Source organism: Thunnus maccoyii, chromosome 14 (assembly GCF_910596095.1).
Source record: "Thunnus maccoyii chromosome 14, fThuMac1.1, whole genome shotgun sequence".
NCBI classification, from domain to species: domain Eukaryota; kingdom Metazoa; phylum Chordata; class Actinopteri; order Scombriformes; family Scombridae; genus Thunnus; species Thunnus maccoyii.
The window spans coordinates 16,831,006-16,852,162 of record NC_056546.1 but is presented as its reverse complement, the minus strand read 5'-3'; the positions used below and the strand labels follow the sequence as shown (position 1 = coordinate 16,852,162).

Below are 21,157 nucleotides of genomic sequence, written 5' to 3'. Positions count from 1 at the left end.
ATATCACAGTACTGGACTTGGACACGGTAATTCAACAAAGTAGTTCGTTTTGAGATGATAATGCAGCCATTCCTGATCTTTGAACACAGTGGGCAAATTGTGTGACATTTGCAGCCATAGTAAGGAGTTTTCATGAAGGAGTTTTTACAGTTTCATGGATAGACATGTTCCTCTGGTTTTGGCTGCGACACAGCATGAAGCAGAAGCCTCCAGTTTCACTCCCATCCCCCTTCTCATTCTGCACCACTCCAGCCCTCAGCAACATTACAGCACAGCAGCATGCTGCTTGTAGTTCACATGGAATTGAAAACGACAGAACTAAAGCTGTAAAACATGTATGAGTCCAACAGATTTAAGAGGGGAGTTATTTTTTTTCTTGCTGGTACATGAACTATGTTATAGTGATGATATCTCTGTTTAGGGTCAGATTGACAGAAAAGGTGACAACACATTTGACATAGTGTAGACAACCTTGTATTGAAAACAATATTCCAGTCTCCACTTAAGTCCCTGACAGTTAACACAGCCCTGCTTGGAACAGGAAATATGGTGTGTGGCTGATAATGTATCTGATGAATTGTCTCCAACAAACATATCGGTGTATAGCAGAGCGACACGCCTTTCAAAACAGCTTTTTACATTCATGTTATGAAAAATATAGCAGTAGGACAATATTTGTTGCATATAATGTGCTCTTGAAATTAATGGCAGTATTTATAATGATTAATTACACATACACAACTATATCATGAGCCTGGGAAGCAAGTTTTTGGTTTCCCTGCTTTGAATGACCAACCTCCCTTAGGAACATTTGAGCCACTGATGATAGAAGGAAAATATGTCCACTGAGCTCCCCTTGAATCCCTGACTTTAGCGGGGGCATACCAGCCATCTCTGCTATCGTCAGCTGACGTCTTGAAACACAGTGCTACTGTGTGCTATAAAACAAGGGTCGCTTGGTCTATACTCAAATGTAGCCTCTGTAGAACACTATCTATTAATGTTATTCAACTTACAAAGGCATTATAAATCAGACATGAAACATCCATGAGAGTGCTCTTCAGATCATAAAGCAAGGTTTGAGAAATTCAACGTTTTCTTTTCCCCCATTCTTATGTTTTTCTTCTTCTTTTTAAACATAAGAAGATCATCTTGAATCAATCAGACTGACATTTTCTAGTGTCACAGTTCAAACTAATCTTAGAGACTTAACAGCCGTGCCCTGGGAAGGCAGATTTTGATGGTGGGCACACCTCACATCTGTTCATGCCTATAGGATGATGCATGTACTCAAACATGATGTGCTCAAACCTACAGTGGAATACAGAATGAATTTTGAACCCAAGACAGATAGAAAGGGAGGTTATTAAGAATATATAAGTAGATGTACAGCTGTCACTCCTCTCTCGAGGTGTTTTCAGGCGGCACCAGACTCTGCAGGGTCTCCATGATGTCAAACTGCCATTGTTTTACCTGTTGGACTGCTGTCACTCCCTCCTGTAACACACGCACAGTGTTAACAACCTATCTTACAATACAATCAATACATATCCTTTGAAATCATTTAAGCTCCTAAAGGACAGGTGAAAAAACTCACATGATTTTTTATTTTTGTGTCAGCTCCTGCAGCTATGAGCAGCTTCACTATTTTGTATCTGTTGAGCTGCACTGCATCGTGCAGGGCTGTGTCCCCTTCCTTAGAGTAGGGAAAACTGTATCAGTGACAGAAATGAAATACAGAGATGATGAAAAGTATGAAACACGCTGCCTACCCTGTCCTGGCAGTTGAGCTTGGCACCGCATTCCAGCAGATACTCCACAATGATGGTGTTGCCTGTTCTTGTGGCCACATGCAGAGGAGTGCTATACAACTGCAAGGCAGACATTGAAATACACTGTGTTTGGGTTATTTGCATGCAAATCCACACACAAAGAACCAACTGTATAAGTATCAGTATGAGACATACAATATGCTTACAGGTACACAAGTATGAGTACAGATACAAGTGCAGGCACAGACAAAATGCATTCACCTTATCTCTAATGTTCAGGTCAGCCCCGTGGCTCTTCAGAGCTTTAACAACTGCCAGGTTTCCTCCTCTGCAGGCCCAGTGTATGGCTCTGGAGCCCAGCTGAAACACAGTGGGAGGGCCCCCATCTTATTAGCAGTGCTGACGCCCAAGCCTCTATAGAGGCTGGAGCTTCAGTGTGAAGATAATCTCACCCAATCTCACCATCATCTTTACAAACAAGCCCATACGTCTTACTTGATCTTTAAAGTTGATCTCAGCTCCGTTTTCTAGAAGCATATGGATCACCGCAGTGTGTCCTACCATAGAGGCACGATGTAGTGCTGTCCTCTTTAACTGGAAAATTTAAATATATAGTTTTATAAGTAGAAATAAAGTTTATTGCAGTATGTTAAATTGATCTACTTTTGCCGCCACACAGGGAGTGTTTACCTCATCATGGACATCAGGATTCCCACCATCTGCCAGATACTTGTCTATTGTATCCAGTTTGCCTTGACTGGCTGCATTCATGAATTCTGTCATATCCACGGGCCTCTGGTGCGCACAATACGGAGGGAGAGACAGAAATTAAAATTTTCATATCTTTGTTGTGCACATGAAGATAAGGTTTTTTGTAAGATCTACAGTGGCTCACCATAGGCATTTCCACAGACCCCCTGGATGAGTATGTTTTCTTGATCTTCTTATTCCTTTTGCACAGCTCTGTAATATTCTCTGCTCCATTCGGGCCCAAAACCTCACAGCGCAGATCTGAAGAGATTCTCCTCACTCTCTCCTCTGCCTGGGAAATAATACAAACAGTAATAATGTAGAAAACAATGAGTTTGCCTATGAGAGAGGTGCTATTGGTTTTGCAAATCAGAGTGCCAAGTAGGCTAAGGGGTGTTTAGAGCTGGGAACAGTGGTGTTAATGTCAAAATAAATTCACAGCATGGTGCAAGCTAAGCCTGGTCATAATAAAAACTATGTTCCCAATAAACTGCTACCTATGCTGTTGATATCTTTTTGCATTATTTATAATGGCATATAGGTAAAAGGGCTGTGTCTTCATTGTACATGTATGTCTTTATCTGCCAAACATTTTTGTCTTATTTGACTTATTTTATAATGAGTAAAAAAGTGTTGTTAGTCACCAAACCCATATAATTTTAATATATTTTCATTTTTAAAAAATGCAGGAAGAAATTAGATTTAACATGGAATTTATGTTAACAATTGATCCTCTTTTGTTGTCATTTCATTCTTTAGTTTGGTGCACATACATAAATAAAAGATAATCTGAATCTATGGCAAGTTAGACTGTGTTGTTTTCAGAAAACAAGGGACAAAAGTATGGCATCAGGAAATAAAACTTTACATTTTGATAACTTTTCACAAATGTCTTGATACGTAGAGTTCACTGTATGACTAAATAGGATTATAATGTTTATATATTTAATTGCAAAGCATGTGAACAAGTGCCTCAGCTGTCAATAAATACTTGAAAACTTGAAATAAACCTCAAGTTAAAATCCCTTGACTAAAACAGGATTTACAGAGGACAGTAAACTGCGGGTCAACACATGAGGTTAGGATGGTAAAGTATCCATCTGCAAGCTGTTTCATATCTTTTCTATTTGCATGTGCTTATCTATGTGTTTTGTGTATCTGCAACCTGATGTTCTAATGCTAATGTACATTTGTGAGGTTTGACCTCAGTGTCTTCTGGGATATAACAGCTTGTTAAAGCTGAAAATGAATGCACATGTCTTCATGTATAATCCCTTTTTATATATTTTTTTTTACAAATCAAGGCTTTTAAACTTGTGATGTTGTAGTAACTAATATTAAGATATATTAATATAATATTAAGATAATAAATCATATACAATCTACTGTGCTGGAAATCCTCCCGGTGGTCAGTATCTAATAACAATTATTGTATCACAAATGTCACTTGGGAAACATAAGTACTTCTCTCACCTACCTGAACTCTCTTTTCTATTCCTGTTTTCTGGTCCATCACTTTGGTTGCCCACTGCACAACCTCTTCAGTCTCTGTTTGCATGAAATGTGTAAGGATACAAACAAACAAAAAAACAATACAATGATGTCAAACAGTTGATAATAATTTTAGAATAAAAGCAAACAAAAGTGGCGGGTAACTTGGTTGACTGCGAGTGTCTTTATACAGAAGCACTACAAGCCCTGTGGCTTCCTGACTGGAATGCTGGGTTCATGGCGAGACATTGTGCTACACCAACAAACAGGTGTTTGTGCACTTTCATGTGTGTATGCATATGTCTGTGTGTACTTGCCAGTCTCTCCTTCTCTCCCTCTGTTCCTCTCCGTCATGCACACACACACACACACACACACACACACACACACACACACACACACACACGTTCATATACACGTACATCCAACCCTTCAGTCAAGTCACGCCCAGGTCATGAGTTGAGGGTGCATTCATTCCACAAGCTCCTGGTTTTACTTGCTCCTCACTCCTGTTGCAGCAACAGTATGTACTCCTCTTTTTCTTTTTTAAGAGGGCTCATAAACACACTGTTGTGGGGAATTATGTTATCTATAAAGGTTTCATTACTGTCAAGCAATACATTGTAAATATTGTTTGATGACACACAAACAGTCAATCACTTTCCAGCCACAGCTTTGTAAATTTTCCTTTAGTGTAAACCGTCTTATTGATATATTAGACCACACACTTACCATAAATATGTAACTATTCTCCATTTAATGTACCAAACCCTGAAAGTGTCATCCAGTGTTTTTTGATCAATGTTTGATCTTTCTTGCTGAAGCTTTAATGCTTTAAATATTATTGTATGTACAGTGAAATACATAGAGATATTCATTTACAGGCATTCCTGCCTGAGTGTGACTGAGAGACTCGTTAATGGTTAACCAGTGTTATTGAGGGAAGAGACAGAGTTCAGTAGGTTGGAAGCAACAGCAGCCATTTTAGCTGCACAGGACCTGCATCTTGCTGCTTTCCCCTCAACCATGGAGCACAGGCGCACGGACAGTTAACAGCTTACACCTCTCTACAAGGCTGGCTGTGAGTTATTTCATTCATATGACTCTGATTAATGTTCCTATTGATGCTTTAGTGTGTACAATCAATCTCAAAAGACAGTGTTGACATTCAACAGTGAGATATATGCCTTTGTAATCCAACTAATATCTGTAAATAATTCTGTGGTGTTATTAAGAAAGTCTGTATTATCTTTTTGTCACAGAAAGATTTAGATTATATCATCCACCATGAGTTCAATCATGTGTGTATGTGTTTCAGGAGGAAGTGCAGGTGTCATGGTGATGCTGAATCGCTTGAGTGTCGAAGACCCAGATGATGGCTCTCCTCTGCTGTCTGAGGCTGCGGAGGCTGCAGCACCGATGCCTGACATTCACAGACAACAAGTGGTCACAAAGACAGACTCCAAGGGATTTTTCCTGTGCAGGTACAGCTCTGCAGGTATTTGTATTGTGTGCCTGTTATTAAAAAGCTACATATGTGGATCTCTTCTAGGATCCTTGAGAAAGCAGTCTCTAATCAGTTATGTGACTTTCTACATAACAATATTTTATTTGAGGATTTTCAGTCAGGATTTAGAGCGCATCATAGCACAGAGACAGCACTGGTGAAAGTCACAAATGACCTCCTAACTGCATCGGACAAAGGATTTGTCTCTATACTTGTCCTGTTAGATCTTAGTGTCGCATTCGACACAATTGACCATCAAATCCTTTTGCAGAGACTGGAACATTTAATTGGCATTAAAGGAACTGGATTAAGCTGGTTTAAGTCCTATTTATCAGACTGATTTCAGTTTGTACATGTTAATGATGAATCCTCTGTGAAGGAAAAAGTTAGACACGGAGTTCCACAAGGTTCTGTACTTGGACCAATTCTATTCACCTTGTATATGCTTCGTTTAGGTAATATTATTAGGAAACACTCCATAAATTTTAATTGTTATGCAGATGATACCCAATTATATTTATCAATGAAGCCTGATGAAACCAATCAGTTAAACAAACTCCAAGCATGCCTTAACGACATAAAGACCTGGATGACCTGCAATTTGCTACTACTAAACTCAGATAAAACTGAAGTTACACCTTAGAAACACATTATCTAATGATATAGCTACTCTGGATGGCATTACCCTGGCCTCCAGCACCACCATAAGGAATCTGGGAGTTATCTTTGATCAGGATATGTCCTTTAACTCTCACATAAATCAAATCTCAAGGACTGCCTTTTTTCACTTACGTAATATCACAAAAATCAGGCACATCCTGTCCCAAAAAGATGCAGAAAAACTAGTCCACGCATTTGTTACTTCTAGGCTGGATTATTGCAATTCCTTATTATCAGGCTGCTCTAACAAGTCTCTAAAGACTCTCCAGCTGGACCAGAATGCAGCTGCACATGCACTGACTAAAACTAGGAAAAGAGATCACATTTCTCCCATTTTTGCTTCGCTACATTGGCTTCCTGTAAAATCTAGAATAGAATTTTAAATCCTTCTCCTAACTTACAAAGCCCTTAATGGTCAGGCACCATCATATCTTGAAGAGTTCATAGTACTGTATTATCCCACTAGAACACTGCGCTCCCAGAATGCAGGCTTACTGGTGGTTCCTACAGTCTTTAAAAGTAGAATGGGAGGCAGAGCCTTCAGCTATCAGGCTCCTCTCCTGTGGAACCATCTTCCAGATTCAGTCCGGAGTGCAGACACCCTCTCTATGTTTAAGAGTAGGCTAAAAACTTTCCTTTTTGATAAAGCTTATAGTTAGGGCCGACCAGGCTCGTCTTGGATCAGCCCTTAGTTATGCTGCTATAGGCCTAGACTGCCGGGGGACTTCCCATGATGTCCCTGTCCTTGCTGTTGGCATCCTTCCCTGGCTGTTGCTGTTGCTGCTGCTGTTGTTGTTGTTGTTATGATTGTTGTTATTCTGTCCCCCCACCTTTCCATCTTTCTTTCTCTCTCTCAACCCAACCGGTCAAAGCAGATGGCCGCCGACCAAGAGCCGGGTTCTGCTTGAGGTTTATACCCGTTAAAGGGGAGTTTTTCCTTACCGCTGTCACCAAGTGCTTGCTCATGGGGGAATTGTTGGGTCTCTGTAAATTAAAGAGTACGGTCTCGACCTGCTCTATGTGAAAAGTGCCCTGAGATGACTTTTGTTGTGATTTGGTGCTATATAAATAAAAATTGATTGATTGATGAATTGATTTTGTCTCTGCTGCACAGGAGAGGGAACCTTGCCTTTAGTCTGGTACTGCTGATTGGATGCTACTCGGCTATTCTAATTCCAGCATATTTCCCCTTGAATAAATTGTCAGCTGTCAGCGACGACTACCAACATCCCAAAGATCTGGTAGGGATACACATCTCATCTGTTTTTAAATCACTCATCTGTCTTTTAAAATCATTCTTTCACTCTTATCGCACTTCTCTCTCTGTTTGCCCCTCTCTTCAGGCCTTGCTAAACCGGTCGGCCTCCCTGCTGTCAGGCCCCTGTCAGCCTCACTGGTGTCTGAACCACCTCAAGCCCCTGTCCTGTTCTGCAGGCCTCCAGGACATCCCTGTGTTTGTGCAGCAGGACAGGTCTGTGCCCTGGGATCTGCCCCCTCCTCTGGGGCTTCAGGGTAGTAAAGAACATCTCACCCTGGCTCTTGCCTCCCTGCCTCAGCCTGGTTTGCCTCCATCACTGAAGAGAGAGGGCAGCTGCAGGAGATGTGTGGTAGTGGGCAGCGGAGGGGTTCTTCACGGGAGCCATCTTGGATCCCATATAGACCAGTATGACATCATTATCAGGTATGTTTGCCAGTGACAGACACAAATCAGAGGAAAGCTTACTAGTGATAAACTCTGGTGGCTATTTTCAACCTGTGCAGATGGACTTTGCCCTCAGTGGCAAAAATTTTAAAGAGGTTTAAGAAAAAAAGGTATGAATAAAATACCCCACATCAACTAAACACATTCAATTTGATACATCTTAATCTCTGTCATCAGGCTGAATAATGCTCCAGTGACTGGCTTTGAAAGAGATGCTGGTTCCCACACCACCATCCGCATGATGTATCCAGAGGGAGCACCTCACTCTGCAAATGAGTACAAAAATACCACTATGGTTGCTCTGGTGGTCTTTAAGAGCCTGGATCTGGACTGGCTCACTTCTGTCATCAACAAACAACCTCTGGTGGGTATGCATTCCAGGAACCATTGCACACAGAAATGGTATATTACATAAGCCGTGAGTATCACAACAACTCATGTAGCAACGCTGCTATCACATCATCACACTCCCTGCTTTACATGCGCTATATCTTCTGTTTTGTTTTTGATAGAGTTTCTGGTCCAAATTGTGGTTCTGGAGGGAGGTGGTGGATGATATTCCCTTAAGACCAGAGAACTTCCGGATCCTCCATCCAGAGATTATTCATAAGACTGGACAAGTCTTACAGAAATATGCTCTGAAACAGGGAAATGTAAGTTCTAAAATGCATAAATCCATATTCTTTATTTAGTACCCTTTGAATTCAGTTAGAATGTGATTGACAGTCTGCCAAAGGACAGGTTCTTTAAGTCTGTCTTAAAACAGTAATTACCCATGAACATTGAGACAGGTTTTGCTTTCTATAATCATTCCTCCTGTTCATACTTAGAAGATTCCCTCCAAATGTGCTTACAATGTAAGTGATGGAGGACAAAATCCACAGTCTTCGTTTTGAGCTCAAATGTATTTAAAGGTTTATCTGAAGATAATATGAAGTTTCAACCATCTGAGTTCATCAAATGAAGTGGATATCTTCCACAGTTTGAGTATTTTTAGTAAAGAATTCCCTCTATGTGTCTCAATGGACAGAGTTTTCTTGTTCAGCTGCAGTGGAAAGATTGTAAGAATAAGGAGTAAGGAATTTGACTAATTAAGACAAATGAAGCTTCATATTAACTGCAAATAAATTTTTAATTACAATTTTGTATGGAAGAAGGGCTGTGGATTTTGTCCCCCACCATTTACATTGAAAGTGCATTATGAAGGAATCTCTTAATGGCCAGTATGTCAGGAGGAATGATCACAGCAAGAAAAACATGTGTCACTGTTCATTTGGGCACTTGACTGTTGTTTTAGGAAAACAGTCCTATCTTTTAAGGGAATGATAGACCAGCAAACACAACCTTTCTTGTTGTTTCTTTCCCGGCACCCTTTGAAAAAAAGATCTTGCTGTTATGTTGAATATCTCCACTTAGAGTAAACTATTGCTGAGTAGATGGTGCTTTTACTGCTTATACAAATAGATCAAATAGCATTTTTTCTCCTCAAGTAGATGGTTCCAACACTAGGTGCCAGTGCTGTGGTGATGGCTTTGCAGCTGTGTGACCAGGTGAGCCTGGCAGGATTTGGCTATGATATGGAGCATCCAGAGGCTAGACTTCACTACTATGAAACCATACACATGGATGCTATGAAGTCTCAAGTAAGTTCATGTCGGGAAACAATTTCAACTAGTTACTGTAGCAGATATTTTTAAGATTGGTGATAAACCTCAGCTCTAACAATTTATTCTGGCTTGTTGTATTACACATCTCAAGGTGGTGCATGACGTCAGTGCCGAGAAACTCTTCTTGAGGGATCTGGTGGCTGCAGGAGCCGTGACAGATCTCACAGGAGCGTTATGATTCTCAAGGCCAGAGACTGATAATGCAATGAACTCTACATGCACTCCTCCCTCTCATTGTGAGCCTGTATGGCGCCCTCCATAAGTGAGTCCTGCTGGAAAGAAAAACATACGGAGCACAGTCTGACCTTTACAATGCACACCAGAGTGCCTGAGCGAGCAAATTAAAAGCATAAAGGTTAGACAAGCTCCTGAAAGTAGAGACTAACCTATAGGCAACTTTCCTTTGAATTTGATGAGCTTAGTACATCACCAGCTGTTACAAGGTTAGTAATTGTCAGATGACTGAATAATTACGCCATCACACATTAACACACACTCTGCGACTGGCTGGGTTTAGTGAGATGGAGGCAATGGTCAGTGGTTCAAACAGTAGTATTTGAATTCTGTGTTTTACAGTTGTTCAATAAACAAACGAATGTGAGAGTACTGATATTTTTATCTACAAAAAAGGGAAATATCTAATGAGAGAGACACACAGTCTTAGTGTTGCATATTTCATTCATACAAGTAATGAGACCAGGAGTTGAAGACGCAAAAATGTACAGTATGCATTTATAAAACCAATCAGTGGCAGCTACAAAGTGAAACACGCACAGTATAACAATATATTACTAATAAATAGTAAACAGGTCATAAATGAGTATTCAAAAAATATATTACAATGTACAATTAAGGAGTGATACAGTCAAGCTACTTCATATGAGATACATCACAGTGCATGAAGTGCACGATGGCGTTCAATTGTGCTAATCATAAACTTAAGTGCTTCCAATAAATCATTATGGGTCAACTTATATGATGCATAACCTTTTACACAATGAAAACTGTGGAAACATGAAACACAGGCCCAGGGTGCAGTTTAAAGAGATTTTGTTTTGTTTGTTTGTTTTTAGTAATTGTTCTTAGTAATGCAGCCAATTTCTTGTTGTGTACACAACTATGTGAGTGAGTCTACAGCAGCGGATTGCGAGAAGGCTCCCACAGCTTGCTTGCCAGCTGTCTGCAGTGCTGGAGGATGATCTCAGTGGGGATGACCCCCAGGTGTACTGTCAGCAGCTCATAGCACTTCACCACCTCACCCTGGTGATTCTTGCTGTAGTACCGCAGCAGCTTCCTGCAGGACACATCGCTTTCTACAGTCAGCAGCACTATCTTTTAGGAGTAATCACATCTATTTTTATCAAGCACAATTGTTTACCTGTAATAGTCCCAGGCAAGCATCCCGATGGGAGCAGAGTCATCAGGTAGGATGGGCATTTCCCCTGCTTCTAACTTGTAGCCCTGATTGATCAGATATAGCAGTACACATCATATGATGCTGTGTTACAGCGTACTAAACTTTACTGTTATTTTTCTTACTGAATATAAACATGATACACTAGTAAACTTACTGTTTCATTTTCAAACCAGAGGAAGTAGCAGAAGTAGAAGTCTCCATCACGCAATGTGACAGTGGAGTAACCCTTCTGGAGATAGCGCCGTGTTGTGCTGACCAGGCTCCACACCTTCAACATGGCATTATAAAAGAGAAAGTCATATTTAGAAAAATGCTGCAAATGGACAAAAGTATTCATGATTCTAGTCATTGAAAAGAACCAAATTTGCACTTAAAGCAATACAAGACTTTGGCTATGATACTGATTTATCAACGAGCTGTTTAAGACCACACTTATTAGTTCTAAGACATGCACTTCTAGTGTATTTGACCTTGCTTTTGATGAACTGAGCCACTGGTCCTTTCCCCAGCTCAGAGGTGGTGCGCTCTGTGATGTTGAGCGACGGTGCGATCATTTGGCCGGTGGATCGGTCCACACAGATAAAGTGAATAAGGCCTGGGAACTCTTCCAGGTAAGTGAGATTAACTGGGTCAAGGTCAATGCACGGAGGATAAAAGTGTGTTATATTTCTAAATGTTTCTAGGCCTACGCATGCACTGTATTTTTTGGAACCCCTGAATTATGCAAGCACATCCAGGAATATTATAAATTTAGTTTTGTTCTGCTAAGCAAAGGGATCAGACACAACATGGGTTTATTTTGCTGACAGGATATGACACCATGGTGATATTCCTCTTGCTTTTCACTAACAAGAAGTCCTTCCAATCCATCAGTTTTTCCCTGGAAGAGACAGAGAGAGTGACAGAGAAAGAGTGTAATAGAAAGAGAGAGAAAAAGACAGAGAGATACAGTACATATACTGTATGATCAATGTGGTATATGTGTGTAATGTTTGCAAAAATTAAGCAGAAAAGAAAAATATTAGCGCAAAAAGACATTCATCTGTCTGATACACACTGCACCATAGACTGGGCTCTTTCCTGCAGACTGGGCGAGAGTTGTCGAGGAATGTCGGCAAGCCCAGAGTCAATAAAGAAACACTGTCGGTATACGCCACACAGCTGGGTCTTCATATTCTTACACCACGGGATAAGACTAAAACAAAAACATGGACGTAATCATTCAAAGGATCATCCAGCAGGTTTGTTATGGAGCATTCTGTCCAGCAGAGGGCTGCAGCAGACTTACTCTTTGTTAAACCCAGGTCCTCCTCTGGCGAAGGCTCGGTTCTTGAACTCTGTCCAGACATTTTGTAACTGTGCAGACTGGATAAAAATGGGAGGCACAAAATGTTGATTTTATTTTGAGGTCAATCATTTCATTGAAAATAATTTTTCATTATCAATCATATTTATTCCATTTTGGGTGAACAGGGTGTAAAGGTTTTCACATGTATGAATCTGTTATGTTAACAGAGTATATACATTCCCTCCAAGAGTTATTCCTGATAGTAGTCTTTAAGTTTTAAAGTGCAATTTCACTTAAATTAAATTTTACAATGTTATTACATAAAGTGACAAGAATGCGTAAAAGCTTCATGGAACAATTAAGTAGACAGAATACAAAATGTTGGTATACAGCACACATACAAACACATACCTGAATCTCACTTGGCCCCAGGGCTTTGATGAATTTATCCAGTTTGCTTCGGATGTCCTGTATAGTCGGCTGGCCTCTAGTAGCAGAGGAACCTTCTTGACCTTCATTTAAACGCTTCTCCAGCTTGGCAAAGGCCTCCAGAAACGTATACACCGATATGGCCACTGCACTAGTGGGAATCTGACAGAAATAAATATAGATGCTTAAATGGGTCAACAAGGGAGCAAAGATGTGTTTGGATACTATAAGCACTAAATAAAACTATAGTTGGTTAGCTCCCCTCCAGTCAAAAATGTGTTTTGCTTCTTGTTCCTTCAGATGGATGTTTGAGCTTCACTGTGCAGAATGATGTATGTGCAGAGTTTGAAGTTTTCAAATTCATCTGCTTAAAGTAGAAAGTTTCTCTGTGCTCACTGAAAAACTGAGAATGGACTTTTCAGTGATTTAGGAGACATCTTGTGTCCAGCAGTTGAACTTTTGAAATGAAAAATATTAGCATATGCATAGAGTCTGTAATTTTTAATGGGGGAGAATGAAGAGATGTTACTTGAAGGATTTTTTAAAAAATTGTGTGTGTGTTTGTGTAGAAAAAATGTGGAAGAGCTTTAAAGTTCAGTTGAACATGTCAAAAGTGTGCCCCAATCTGGCTGAAAAATAAGATTGCGAGAGGGAGATGTGGAGGAAATTGTGTGTACATGTAAGCAATATGAGTAAGTACATATGTAGGCTTGAGTTGCTATCCACAAACCTTAGTTAGCAGCACTAGCGTGATGCCAGGCCACAGTGGCAAACAGTACATGGAGTGAGGCATCATGGGATACAGCCCCTCTTTCTGTGAGACCTCTAAGAAGACTCTACGGGGGGTTGAGGGGTCAGGTGGAGGAACCTCCAGAGTCTGTAAGCTGTCCTCTGCCATCTGAAGACATAATTATTTTAATCATTCCAAACCAATAAGTGGTTTCTTTTGTGGAGAATATCAGAAATCAAGATCAACTATTGGGAGCACTGAAATATATTCTCACCTGGATATCTGGGTCCACAAATTCAAATACAGGAGTACTGCCTCTCACTGGATTTTCTAGTGACACAAAAATGAAGGCAAGTCAATGAACACATACAGAAAGAAGACATATAGAAACAGAAATAACTGAACAAATACAAATGTGCACACTCTACTAGACAACCCACCTGAACCACTTGAGTCTCTGTCTGTAGGCGAAGGCTCTGGGGTGTAAAAACTTTCAGGACCAGAGCCAGATGTACTCTCAACATCCTTCATGAAAAACATAGACAATTCACAATAAACAATCAGAAATGGTGGTGAGGTTATGAGGGTGTCCATCAGCATTTCCTACCTCAGGACCTGGGTCATCTAGGTCTATGTTGCTAGGATACATATTCTGCGCCATGATGATGAGGGTCAGGAGGTCAGAGGTGGCGAGGGAGCTCGCATTGCGGCTGGAGCGGAGAGTCAAAGAGAGGACATTATAGAAAATCTTTAAAAAAAAAAAAAAAAAAAAGCCTCTTCACCAACTCAAGCATGAGAAGTAAACACATGAAAACAAATTAAGAGAGCAAATTGTGACATTTATTTCTGGAATAAATATGAAGTGTTTATGAAAAACATCTGCATTGACTGTACCTGGAGTAGAAGGCGAGCAGTTTGGTGTGAACCAGAATGAAGGCATGCAGCACCTCCTCTCCTGCTCTCTCTACACTGCTGTTGAGCTGCTGAACTAGACGACGCTCCAGAAACTCTATGCACTGCTCACACAGCGTGGGGTGGATAAGCCTCTCCACTGCCTGAGAGAGAAAAGAGAAGGAGGAGACAACATGGGAGCGTCTCTATCCCACTTGACCACTGAAAGTCACGTAATTGCACTTGCACATTTTTTAGAGAGGCATGATTCATTAATCACAGCTAAAAATGACTTTGACTGAACATAATAATTCTGAAATCATGGCCTGAAAGGAGAATCTAACCTAAATTCATCTTGTTAATAGGAGAGCATAGGGGGTTTTCTAGTAAAACTTCACATCTAGAATCTAGAAAAAAGAAGCATGTTAACATTTTTTTTTCAATTTAAATGTCAAGTTTAGGTAGGTTTACAGTATAGCTAAATAGACGATGGCCTGAACATTATTTCTATGGTTCAAAAAGAACCATCAACACAGACTCTCAACATAAAGTACATAACTCAACACACAGTTTGTGTAAAAAAGGTACAGGAAATAGACAAAATACTTCCATTTAACACCTCATGAAAAGGGGCTTTAAACACTGAGAAAACATTGGCTCTTGCTGTTGCTGCCATCTAGTGGTTGAAAGTGTTATATCCCAAAGCCAGTGTAGCATTGCACCAAAGACAGTCAGAGCCTCACTTATAAATAATGTAACTGGGAAGAATCTAGGGCAGTGTTACAGTATATAATACAATTCATAGTAATCAAAGGATACTAGGACGATCTTAAAGTGCAAATCACCTGCAGTCAGGTTATATTTTACTACATCATGCATGCATGAAAACACGTACAACTCTTACACGGTTGTATCTTTTTTGCATTATCATAATTTCAACAGCACAATAAGATCTTAGGTTTTCTTTTATGGCATACAGAACTTGGAACAAAGATATTAGCTTGAATGTGTAACAACATGGCAAAAGTCTACTGTAAAGCTGTGTACTTTTGGTATTGTGCTGTCCTCATATCTCAACAATCAAGCTAAAACAAAGTAGTAGTGCAGTACAAAACAGTAATGCCCTCTACCTCCACTAAGAAGCTCTGGTCATTCTCTCGGAGGTGGTTGTATGTCTCCAGCAGGCTCTGGAGATGCTTCCACAGCCTCGCTCTTTGCTCGGTGTCCTGAGGACGCAGTCTGGTGACAAACAGCACAGTTCACATGTCAGTCGGCATGTTAACACTGTCCAGAATCAAGAGGGAACAAACAAAATGTCTTACTCTTTCCTGAGGAGGTTACCGCTGAGGGTGACCATGCCAAATATGACCTCAATCATCTTCTTCATCACATAGATCTTCCTATTCAGGTCATCTTCTCCCTCCTCACCATCTCCATTCACAGCAATGTAGAGAAACTCATCAAACTGAGGTGGACACAAAATTACCTAATTAGCTGTTATCGACCCAAACATGTGAATAAAGTGGTAAATAAAGTGAAAATGGATGCATTAAAACTCATCCTGCTCTCTGTGCACTCTAAAGTGATAAATCATTGCATGAGAAAGACCGGAAAGGCAAGAGTTTGGACTCCATCTCATGCGCTGCAGGAGGACAAAGCCTGGTTTGATTCCTTAACAAGACTCACATGACAAACATGACGCTTCTCTTGTAAGAGAGGCCTGTATTAAGGTCACAGTGCTATTACTGTTAGCAAGGGGTAGTTCAAGTATGCAGACTTTATACAACAGGGTATTTCAAAACAGGGTCAGAAAACAGGGTTTTAATGGCTATATGTGTCAGGAAAATGATTTCTACATCATGATAAAAAAATGGAACCAATCTGGGGATTTTTGCAGGGATGAAGACAGCTTTTATCTTCGAGGGCAGGTGCTACCTGGTGTAGGACGTAGATGTGGTTGTTTTCTGTGGTGAAGCAGGTGTAGCTGTCACCCAGTCTGTCGACCATGGTACTGCAGGAGATAATGATGGGAGCAAACAGCGTGCTGATGCTGTCCTCGAAGGCGGGAAGCTAAAACAAAATTATTTGTAGATTATTATTACAGATTTGACTCATGGCAAACAAATCAGATTAACAATCTGTTAAAGATGATTTTCTTCTTCCTTACCCCCTGGCCTTCCTCTTGAGCTGCCCCATACTTCTCCTGGATATTCTGCTGAAACTCTGGGTCAGTCCAGTGGAAGAGGACCTCAGCACTCTCACTGGCTATCAGCAAGCCCTTCATCTGGACTACAGATGCACACCTGTCCTGTTTTACTGTGGTGTCCTATTTACGCCCACCACTCCAGATGCATAATGCTATAAAGAAAAGGTTAAACATGTTAAGGCAAAAGAGATAAAACAGAGTCTGGGGAGAGATTTTCTAAAGCATAGAGGTCTGGAATGATACTGTTCAGGAATGTCCGAAACTGTCCGGAACGGCACAGCTACATCTCTATTTGATAAAACTCACTATTTAAATTATTCCAGAACAAATATTCTTTTGACATGCTTGCATTTGTATGTTAGAAGACTGAACTGATTTAGGACATGTGAGAAATTGGAAATAGCCACAATTTTAAGACTTACTGATGTGATCTGAGTGTTATTTTGGAAGCACACAAAAACCTAATTTCTATGTATTGATATGATGATTATGATTACATAATTATCTCACACAAAGATGGTTGCTGAGACACAATTTTATAAGAAAGAGGAGTGTACTTATTATTCTTTTTAATTCCAACAAAATATGGTGTGAAACAAATCAGTTGTTATTTGAAAATTCTCATACAATCTTTCACTGTATCATGGTATTATTGGTATAGTGAAGCTTGAATATTCTACGTCAGATTTTTCATTGAATAAAACCCAAAAGAACCCAGAACACATGTCAAAAACAATCCCACTTGTACCTTTAAACCATCATTATTATGTTACATACACACCAACATTCAGTCAGTGTCTTAAAGTGGATGTGGTCCGTGTCACTAAAAAAAAATCACTAGAAATGTATTTTCACACAGGCCTAGTAATGAATACATTAGCCACTGGAGTAAATGGAGGTAAACATAAGATTTTCCCACACTCCCCTGCCTTTCGGCCTAAAATAAACACTCTCTAACAGCTGATATTTTATCAATGACAACTTCTAGATAAAAAAAAAAAAAAAAAGGTCAGAGGCAGAAATGCCAACACTGAGGGATTTCAAGACATTATCAGTCAAAACCAGTGATGGTACTTAAGTAAATAATAGTAGCAATACCACAATGAAAAAGACATACTCAATTACAAGTAAAATTCCTGTATTCAAAATCTTACTTAAGTAAAAGTATATAAGTATTGCCAGCAAAATGTACTTAAAGTATCAAAAGTAAAAGTACTCATTATGCAAAGTGGCACAATTTAGAGTGTTATATTTATCATAAATGTAAATACAGTATATTATTTGAATAGAAAAACTGATTCATTTATGTGCACATGTAAGCAGCATTTAATGTTGTCAAGGTGGAGCTCATTTGAACAACTTACTGTGTACTGATACTAATCTATAACAATGCATATATAACAAACTGATCATATGTTTTATGTATAAAATATTGACCTGAAAAGTAACTGTAGCTGTGAAATAAATGTAGTGGAGTAAAAAGTACAATATTTCCCTCTGAAATGTAGTGAAGTGGAAGTATGAAGTAGCACAATATGGAAATACTCAAGTAAAGTACAATTACCTCAAAATTGCACTTCACCACCACTGGTCAAAACAGATATAAGAGTGCTGGAAAAATGATCAGTAAGTGTAAAGAGATGTGTGTGACATGAGAGAAAGTGATCATGTGGTAATCTTTGGAGCTTTCATTTGTTGATAAATGGGAGGCATGTTCCTTGTAATACAGAGAACCTACCAGAGCACTCATTTTCAACCATTTTTGACAAGACATTTACTTTTCTTTTACATTCAGTTCATGCACTTTCATGAATTCCATGTGATCAAAAATAATTAATTTAAGTTAATGATCATTAGGAAACATGAATGTGGAATCTTTCTTGACTACTTTCATCTTGATAGAAAGGCAGAAAATGTAATTGCAACACTTCCTAAACGCCAAACCATCACCAAAGTTGATCAGATATAAACTGCTGAGCTTTTAATGCATTTGATCTTGTGTATGCTGTGTGCCAGCAGAAACTCATCTGCTGTTCACTAACCAACTACAGTACAGTCAATGTGCAGTCAGACATAAACATCTACACGGGAACAATGTAAAAGAAATGACCAATTTTATCTGACTAGATATTATTCAGCATCTCTCTGAATCCGATCCGATCCGTAAACTACACTTCGTGTTTTACCTAAACCAAAAAGTTAGTTCCCCTTTAAGCTTTAACTTCCTTGACGGACTCTCACTCACATGTACAGAAAAAACAAACACACACTTTTACACTTCATTACACAACAACTTACTGTGTGTTTTCTGCGCCGGATGATCCCAGCATCCAGAATCTCTGCAGCCCAGAACTTTCCTCACTTCACTTCAGTGTTTCTTGCAGCTTTTGGACGTTTTCATCGCTGCTACTGCTGCTGTTGCTGCTGCTTGCTGCTTCCTTCCTTCCGCAGAGCTCCACTACACCGCGGCGTCATGTGACATCAGCAGGACTTTACGCGCAGGAAGTTTAGCTGCGCGATTTCACCGCTGATCTGGAGACAGATAAGAGGATTTAAAAGTGTTGAGGAGCGCCCTGTTAAGACTTGCTCCTGGATAAAGACTGAGGCCTATCAAAAGAGGCTGCACTTTTCAATGGATTGCCCCCCCCCCCGCCTGCCCTACCCTCCCTCTCCGGAGGAGCCTGGTGATCAGTGAGGCAGGAAAAAGTCATGTGCTGCCGCCTAAAGTGGGGCACATGATTCAGAGGCTGCGCTGTGGACAATGGGTTGGCATTTGTGGAATGCAGTTTTATGGCTGAGATTGAGATTAGACGTGTTTGTGCTCTTTATTTCTAAATTTGCCATGCATTCTCATGTAATCTCCAAGAAATAGGCCGAGCAAAGTGATCCTATAAGAAGTTTTAGATGAATAAAACACCATAAATCATCTGTATGGGTTAAAAGATGAGATAATTACTATATAATGCAATACACTTTGAGTTTTAATCATATTGCAGATCAAAAAGTCACAATACACCATAAACTAAATAAACAGCCTCCCATATTTGCCCCTATATAAATATTACAGTCATCATCAAGGGAACAACTTGTAAGAGACATATATGCTGCATATACACAAACCAAACTGCGGGCTGCTTTTCAGAGAATGTTCTGATGGCTACCAAAAAAAAAATCTGTGTTGTATCATAATATTCAGCACAGATTGTATGCTTGGCTTCTGACCAGACCAAAGAACCCCATCGTAACATAAATATTGATGTTTTATTAACCTTGCTTGGGTCAAAATGGGCCAGAATGCCAAGAGTTCCAAGTTTGGGCCAAAGTCTAATCTAGTCCATCAGTTTTCTGGGGATCCAGCAGTCATGGAAGTCTTATTTAAGCTGACTCCTGTATATACAGAGTAAACATCATGAAATCCTCAGTGTTTGCTAGCAGGGCAAAAGGGGGCCTTGCATGTCTCAAAATGGATCACTGAGTATAAACAGTGTTAGGCAGGCCTGGGTAACAGTTACCTCCACTAAGGAGGCACTGTCACGCAGAAGTGGCCAGACATGGCGCAGTCCTCCTATATCACAACACAATTAGATTTTTGTCAGAGGAAGTGACGCTCAGCAGTTGTTATCACAAGGTGCAGGTTTATATGAACCAAAGTCCGCCAAACAAAAGCATTTCCATGGATTGGCTTGATAAGATCTGAATGCCTGGATATTCACTATAAGGCCTCATAGTTTGATATCGCTGTTGTCAGTCATCGTTAACCCCCGAAAACTCATTTTACCCAACAAACATACTTTTGATTTGACTAAATTACTGTTTTAAACAGTTTCAATTATTTAGATTATGTTTTGGCCTGGCATGCAGTTCGATTTTCCTGTTTAAACTAACTTTGACACCCGATTTCAAGCGATTGTGTTGAGAAAGTGCAGCCCAATTCAGATTACCTCTGTTTTTTATACCTATACATGTCTGCTCTCTCTCACCCGCTGTGTTTTCCCATGTCTGTATGTGCTTCTTCAAGATGAAACATGTCTGCATGTTCATCTGATTGCAAGGTGGTCCAAGTATGCATATACAGTATGTATGTATGGCCTTCATATTGTAATGAATGATAGTTTTCTGTTCACAAGACCACTGAATCAATGGACCAAGTGTTAACAAGTCTGGTTTGATTCTTAGATGTCAACAATTTTGCCCTGTTTAAAATGAGCCACACATGGAGTCAAACTGTTCTTGAAGATCATTTCTGAGACCAAACATTTCTGCTAACTTACATAAAAGCAAAAATCCATTTCCCATGAATGGAACTTCAAACAAAAATATAATTAAAGGTACATGCTTTGGATCACAGCTCTAGAAGGGGCTGCCAGTGTTAATGACTCACTGTCATGAAACTTAAGTACAGTTCAAGCCTGTAATGAGCTTGAATTGCAGTTTTCATGTGCTTTGCTGGGAGAAACGTAAGTCACTGAAACTATGAGCATTTTAGTCCCTGCAGCCCCTCATCTCCCCTCCGCATCATCCTACCGAGCAGATCCCAGTTGTCTATGAATCATCAGACGCTGAGCCAGGTCTGGCCCAGGTTTAGTCTGGCTGTGCCAAAGCTGAGGTCTGCAGGTTTAGTCCATCCTGGCTTCATGTTTCCCATCA

The 21,157-nt window shown here is 40.0% G+C and overlaps 3 protein-coding genes across 4 annotated transcripts; 1 reads left to right on the top strand and 2 right to left on the bottom strand.

The window, feature by feature from the left end:
- Positions 1-672: 672 nt before the first annotated feature.
- Positions 673-4,080, bottom strand: LOC121912142 (ankyrin repeat domain-containing protein 2). The gene is made up of 8 exons (XM_042434231.1): positions 4,000-4,080; positions 2,668-2,814; positions 2,463-2,567; positions 2,268-2,366; positions 2,034-2,132; positions 1,773-1,871; positions 1,598-1,696; positions 673-1,497 (listed from the first exon to the last, which is right to left on the bottom strand). The coding sequence occupies exons 1-8, from the start codon at positions 4,078-4,080 to the stop codon at positions 1,396-1,398; spliced, it is 831 nt and encodes a 276-aa protein (XP_042290165.1). The 3' UTR covers positions 673-1,395.
- A 938-nt stretch (positions 4,081-5,018) lies between these two features.
- Positions 5,019-10,141, top strand: st3gal7 (ST3 beta-galactoside alpha-2,3-sialyltransferase 7). The gene is made up of 8 exons (XM_042434403.1): positions 5,019-5,094; positions 5,332-5,497; positions 7,295-7,421; positions 7,524-7,861; positions 8,060-8,246; positions 8,395-8,535; positions 9,376-9,525; positions 9,641-10,141. Exons 2-8 carry the CDS (start codon positions 5,349-5,351, stop codon positions 9,725-9,727), a joined length of 1,179 nt encoding a protein of 392 aa, XP_042290337.1. The 5' UTR covers positions 5,019-5,094; positions 5,332-5,348; the 3' UTR covers positions 9,728-10,141.
- A 66-nt stretch (positions 10,142-10,207) lies between these two features.
- hps1 (HPS1 biogenesis of lysosomal organelles complex 3 subunit 1) lies at positions 10,208-20,776 on the bottom strand. Of its 2 annotated transcripts, XM_042434402.1 has the most exons (19): positions 19,173-20,776; positions 18,809-19,042; positions 16,472-16,662; positions 16,240-16,374; positions 15,627-15,769; positions 15,435-15,543; positions 14,308-14,468; positions 14,021-14,123; positions 13,854-13,938; positions 13,688-13,743; positions 13,414-13,581; positions 12,666-12,845; positions 12,255-12,331; positions 12,024-12,161; positions 11,781-11,846; positions 11,437-11,581; positions 11,121-11,234; positions 10,928-11,010; positions 10,208-10,843 (listed from the first exon to the last, which is right to left on the bottom strand). In XM_042434402.1, the coding sequence occupies exons 3-19, from the start codon at positions 16,586-16,588 to the stop codon at positions 10,681-10,683; spliced, it is 2,043 nt and encodes a 680-aa protein (XP_042290336.1). In that variant the 5' UTR covers positions 16,589-16,662; positions 18,809-19,042; positions 19,173-20,776; the 3' UTR covers positions 10,208-10,680. The 2 variants fall into 2 exon arrangements, with proteins under 2 accessions (XP_042290336.1, XP_042290334.1); XM_042434400.1 differs by lacking the exon at positions 19,173-20,776 and having other exon boundaries at positions 18,809-19,157.
- Positions 20,777-21,157: the final 381 nt, after the last annotated feature.

Bases quoted from the DNA above. Each gene is read 5' to 3' on its own strand.
- LOC121912142 (XM_042434231.1), bottom strand. From the start codon at position 4,080: ATGCAAACAGAGACTGAAGAGGTTGTGCAGTGGGCAACCAAAGTGATG. The intron at 2,568-2,667 runs GTGAGCCACTGT...TGTGCGCACCAG, and splicing joins GGTCTGTGGAAATGCCTATG to AGGCCCGTGGATATGACAGA. The intron at 2,367-2,462 runs GTAAACACTCCC...TAAATTTTCCAG, and splicing joins ATCCTGATGTCCATGATGAG to TTAAAGAGGACAGCACTACA.
- st3gal7 (XM_042434403.1), top strand. From the start codon at position 5,349: ATGGTGATGCTGAATCGCTTGAGTGTCGAAGACCCAGATGATGGCTCT. The intron at 7,862-8,059 runs GTATGTTTGCCA...CTCTGTCATCAG, and splicing joins CAGTATGACATCATTATCAG to GCTGAATAATGCTCCAGTGA. The intron at 8,247-8,394 runs GTGGGTATGCAT...TGTTTTTGATAG, and splicing joins TCATCAACAAACAACCTCTG to AGTTTCTGGTCCAAATTGTG.
- hps1 (XM_042434402.1), bottom strand. From the start codon at position 16,588: ATGAAGGGCTTGCTGATAGCCAGTGAGAGTGCTGAGGTCCTCTTCCAC. The intron at 12,332-12,665 runs GTATGTGTTTGT...ATTTTTATCCAG, and splicing joins TGGGGCCAAGTGAGATTCAG to TCTGCACAGTTACAAAATGT. The intron at 12,162-12,254 runs GTAAGTCTGCTG...TTTTTGTTTTAG, and splicing joins GGACCTGGGTTTAACAAAGA to TCTTATCCCGTGGTGTAAGA.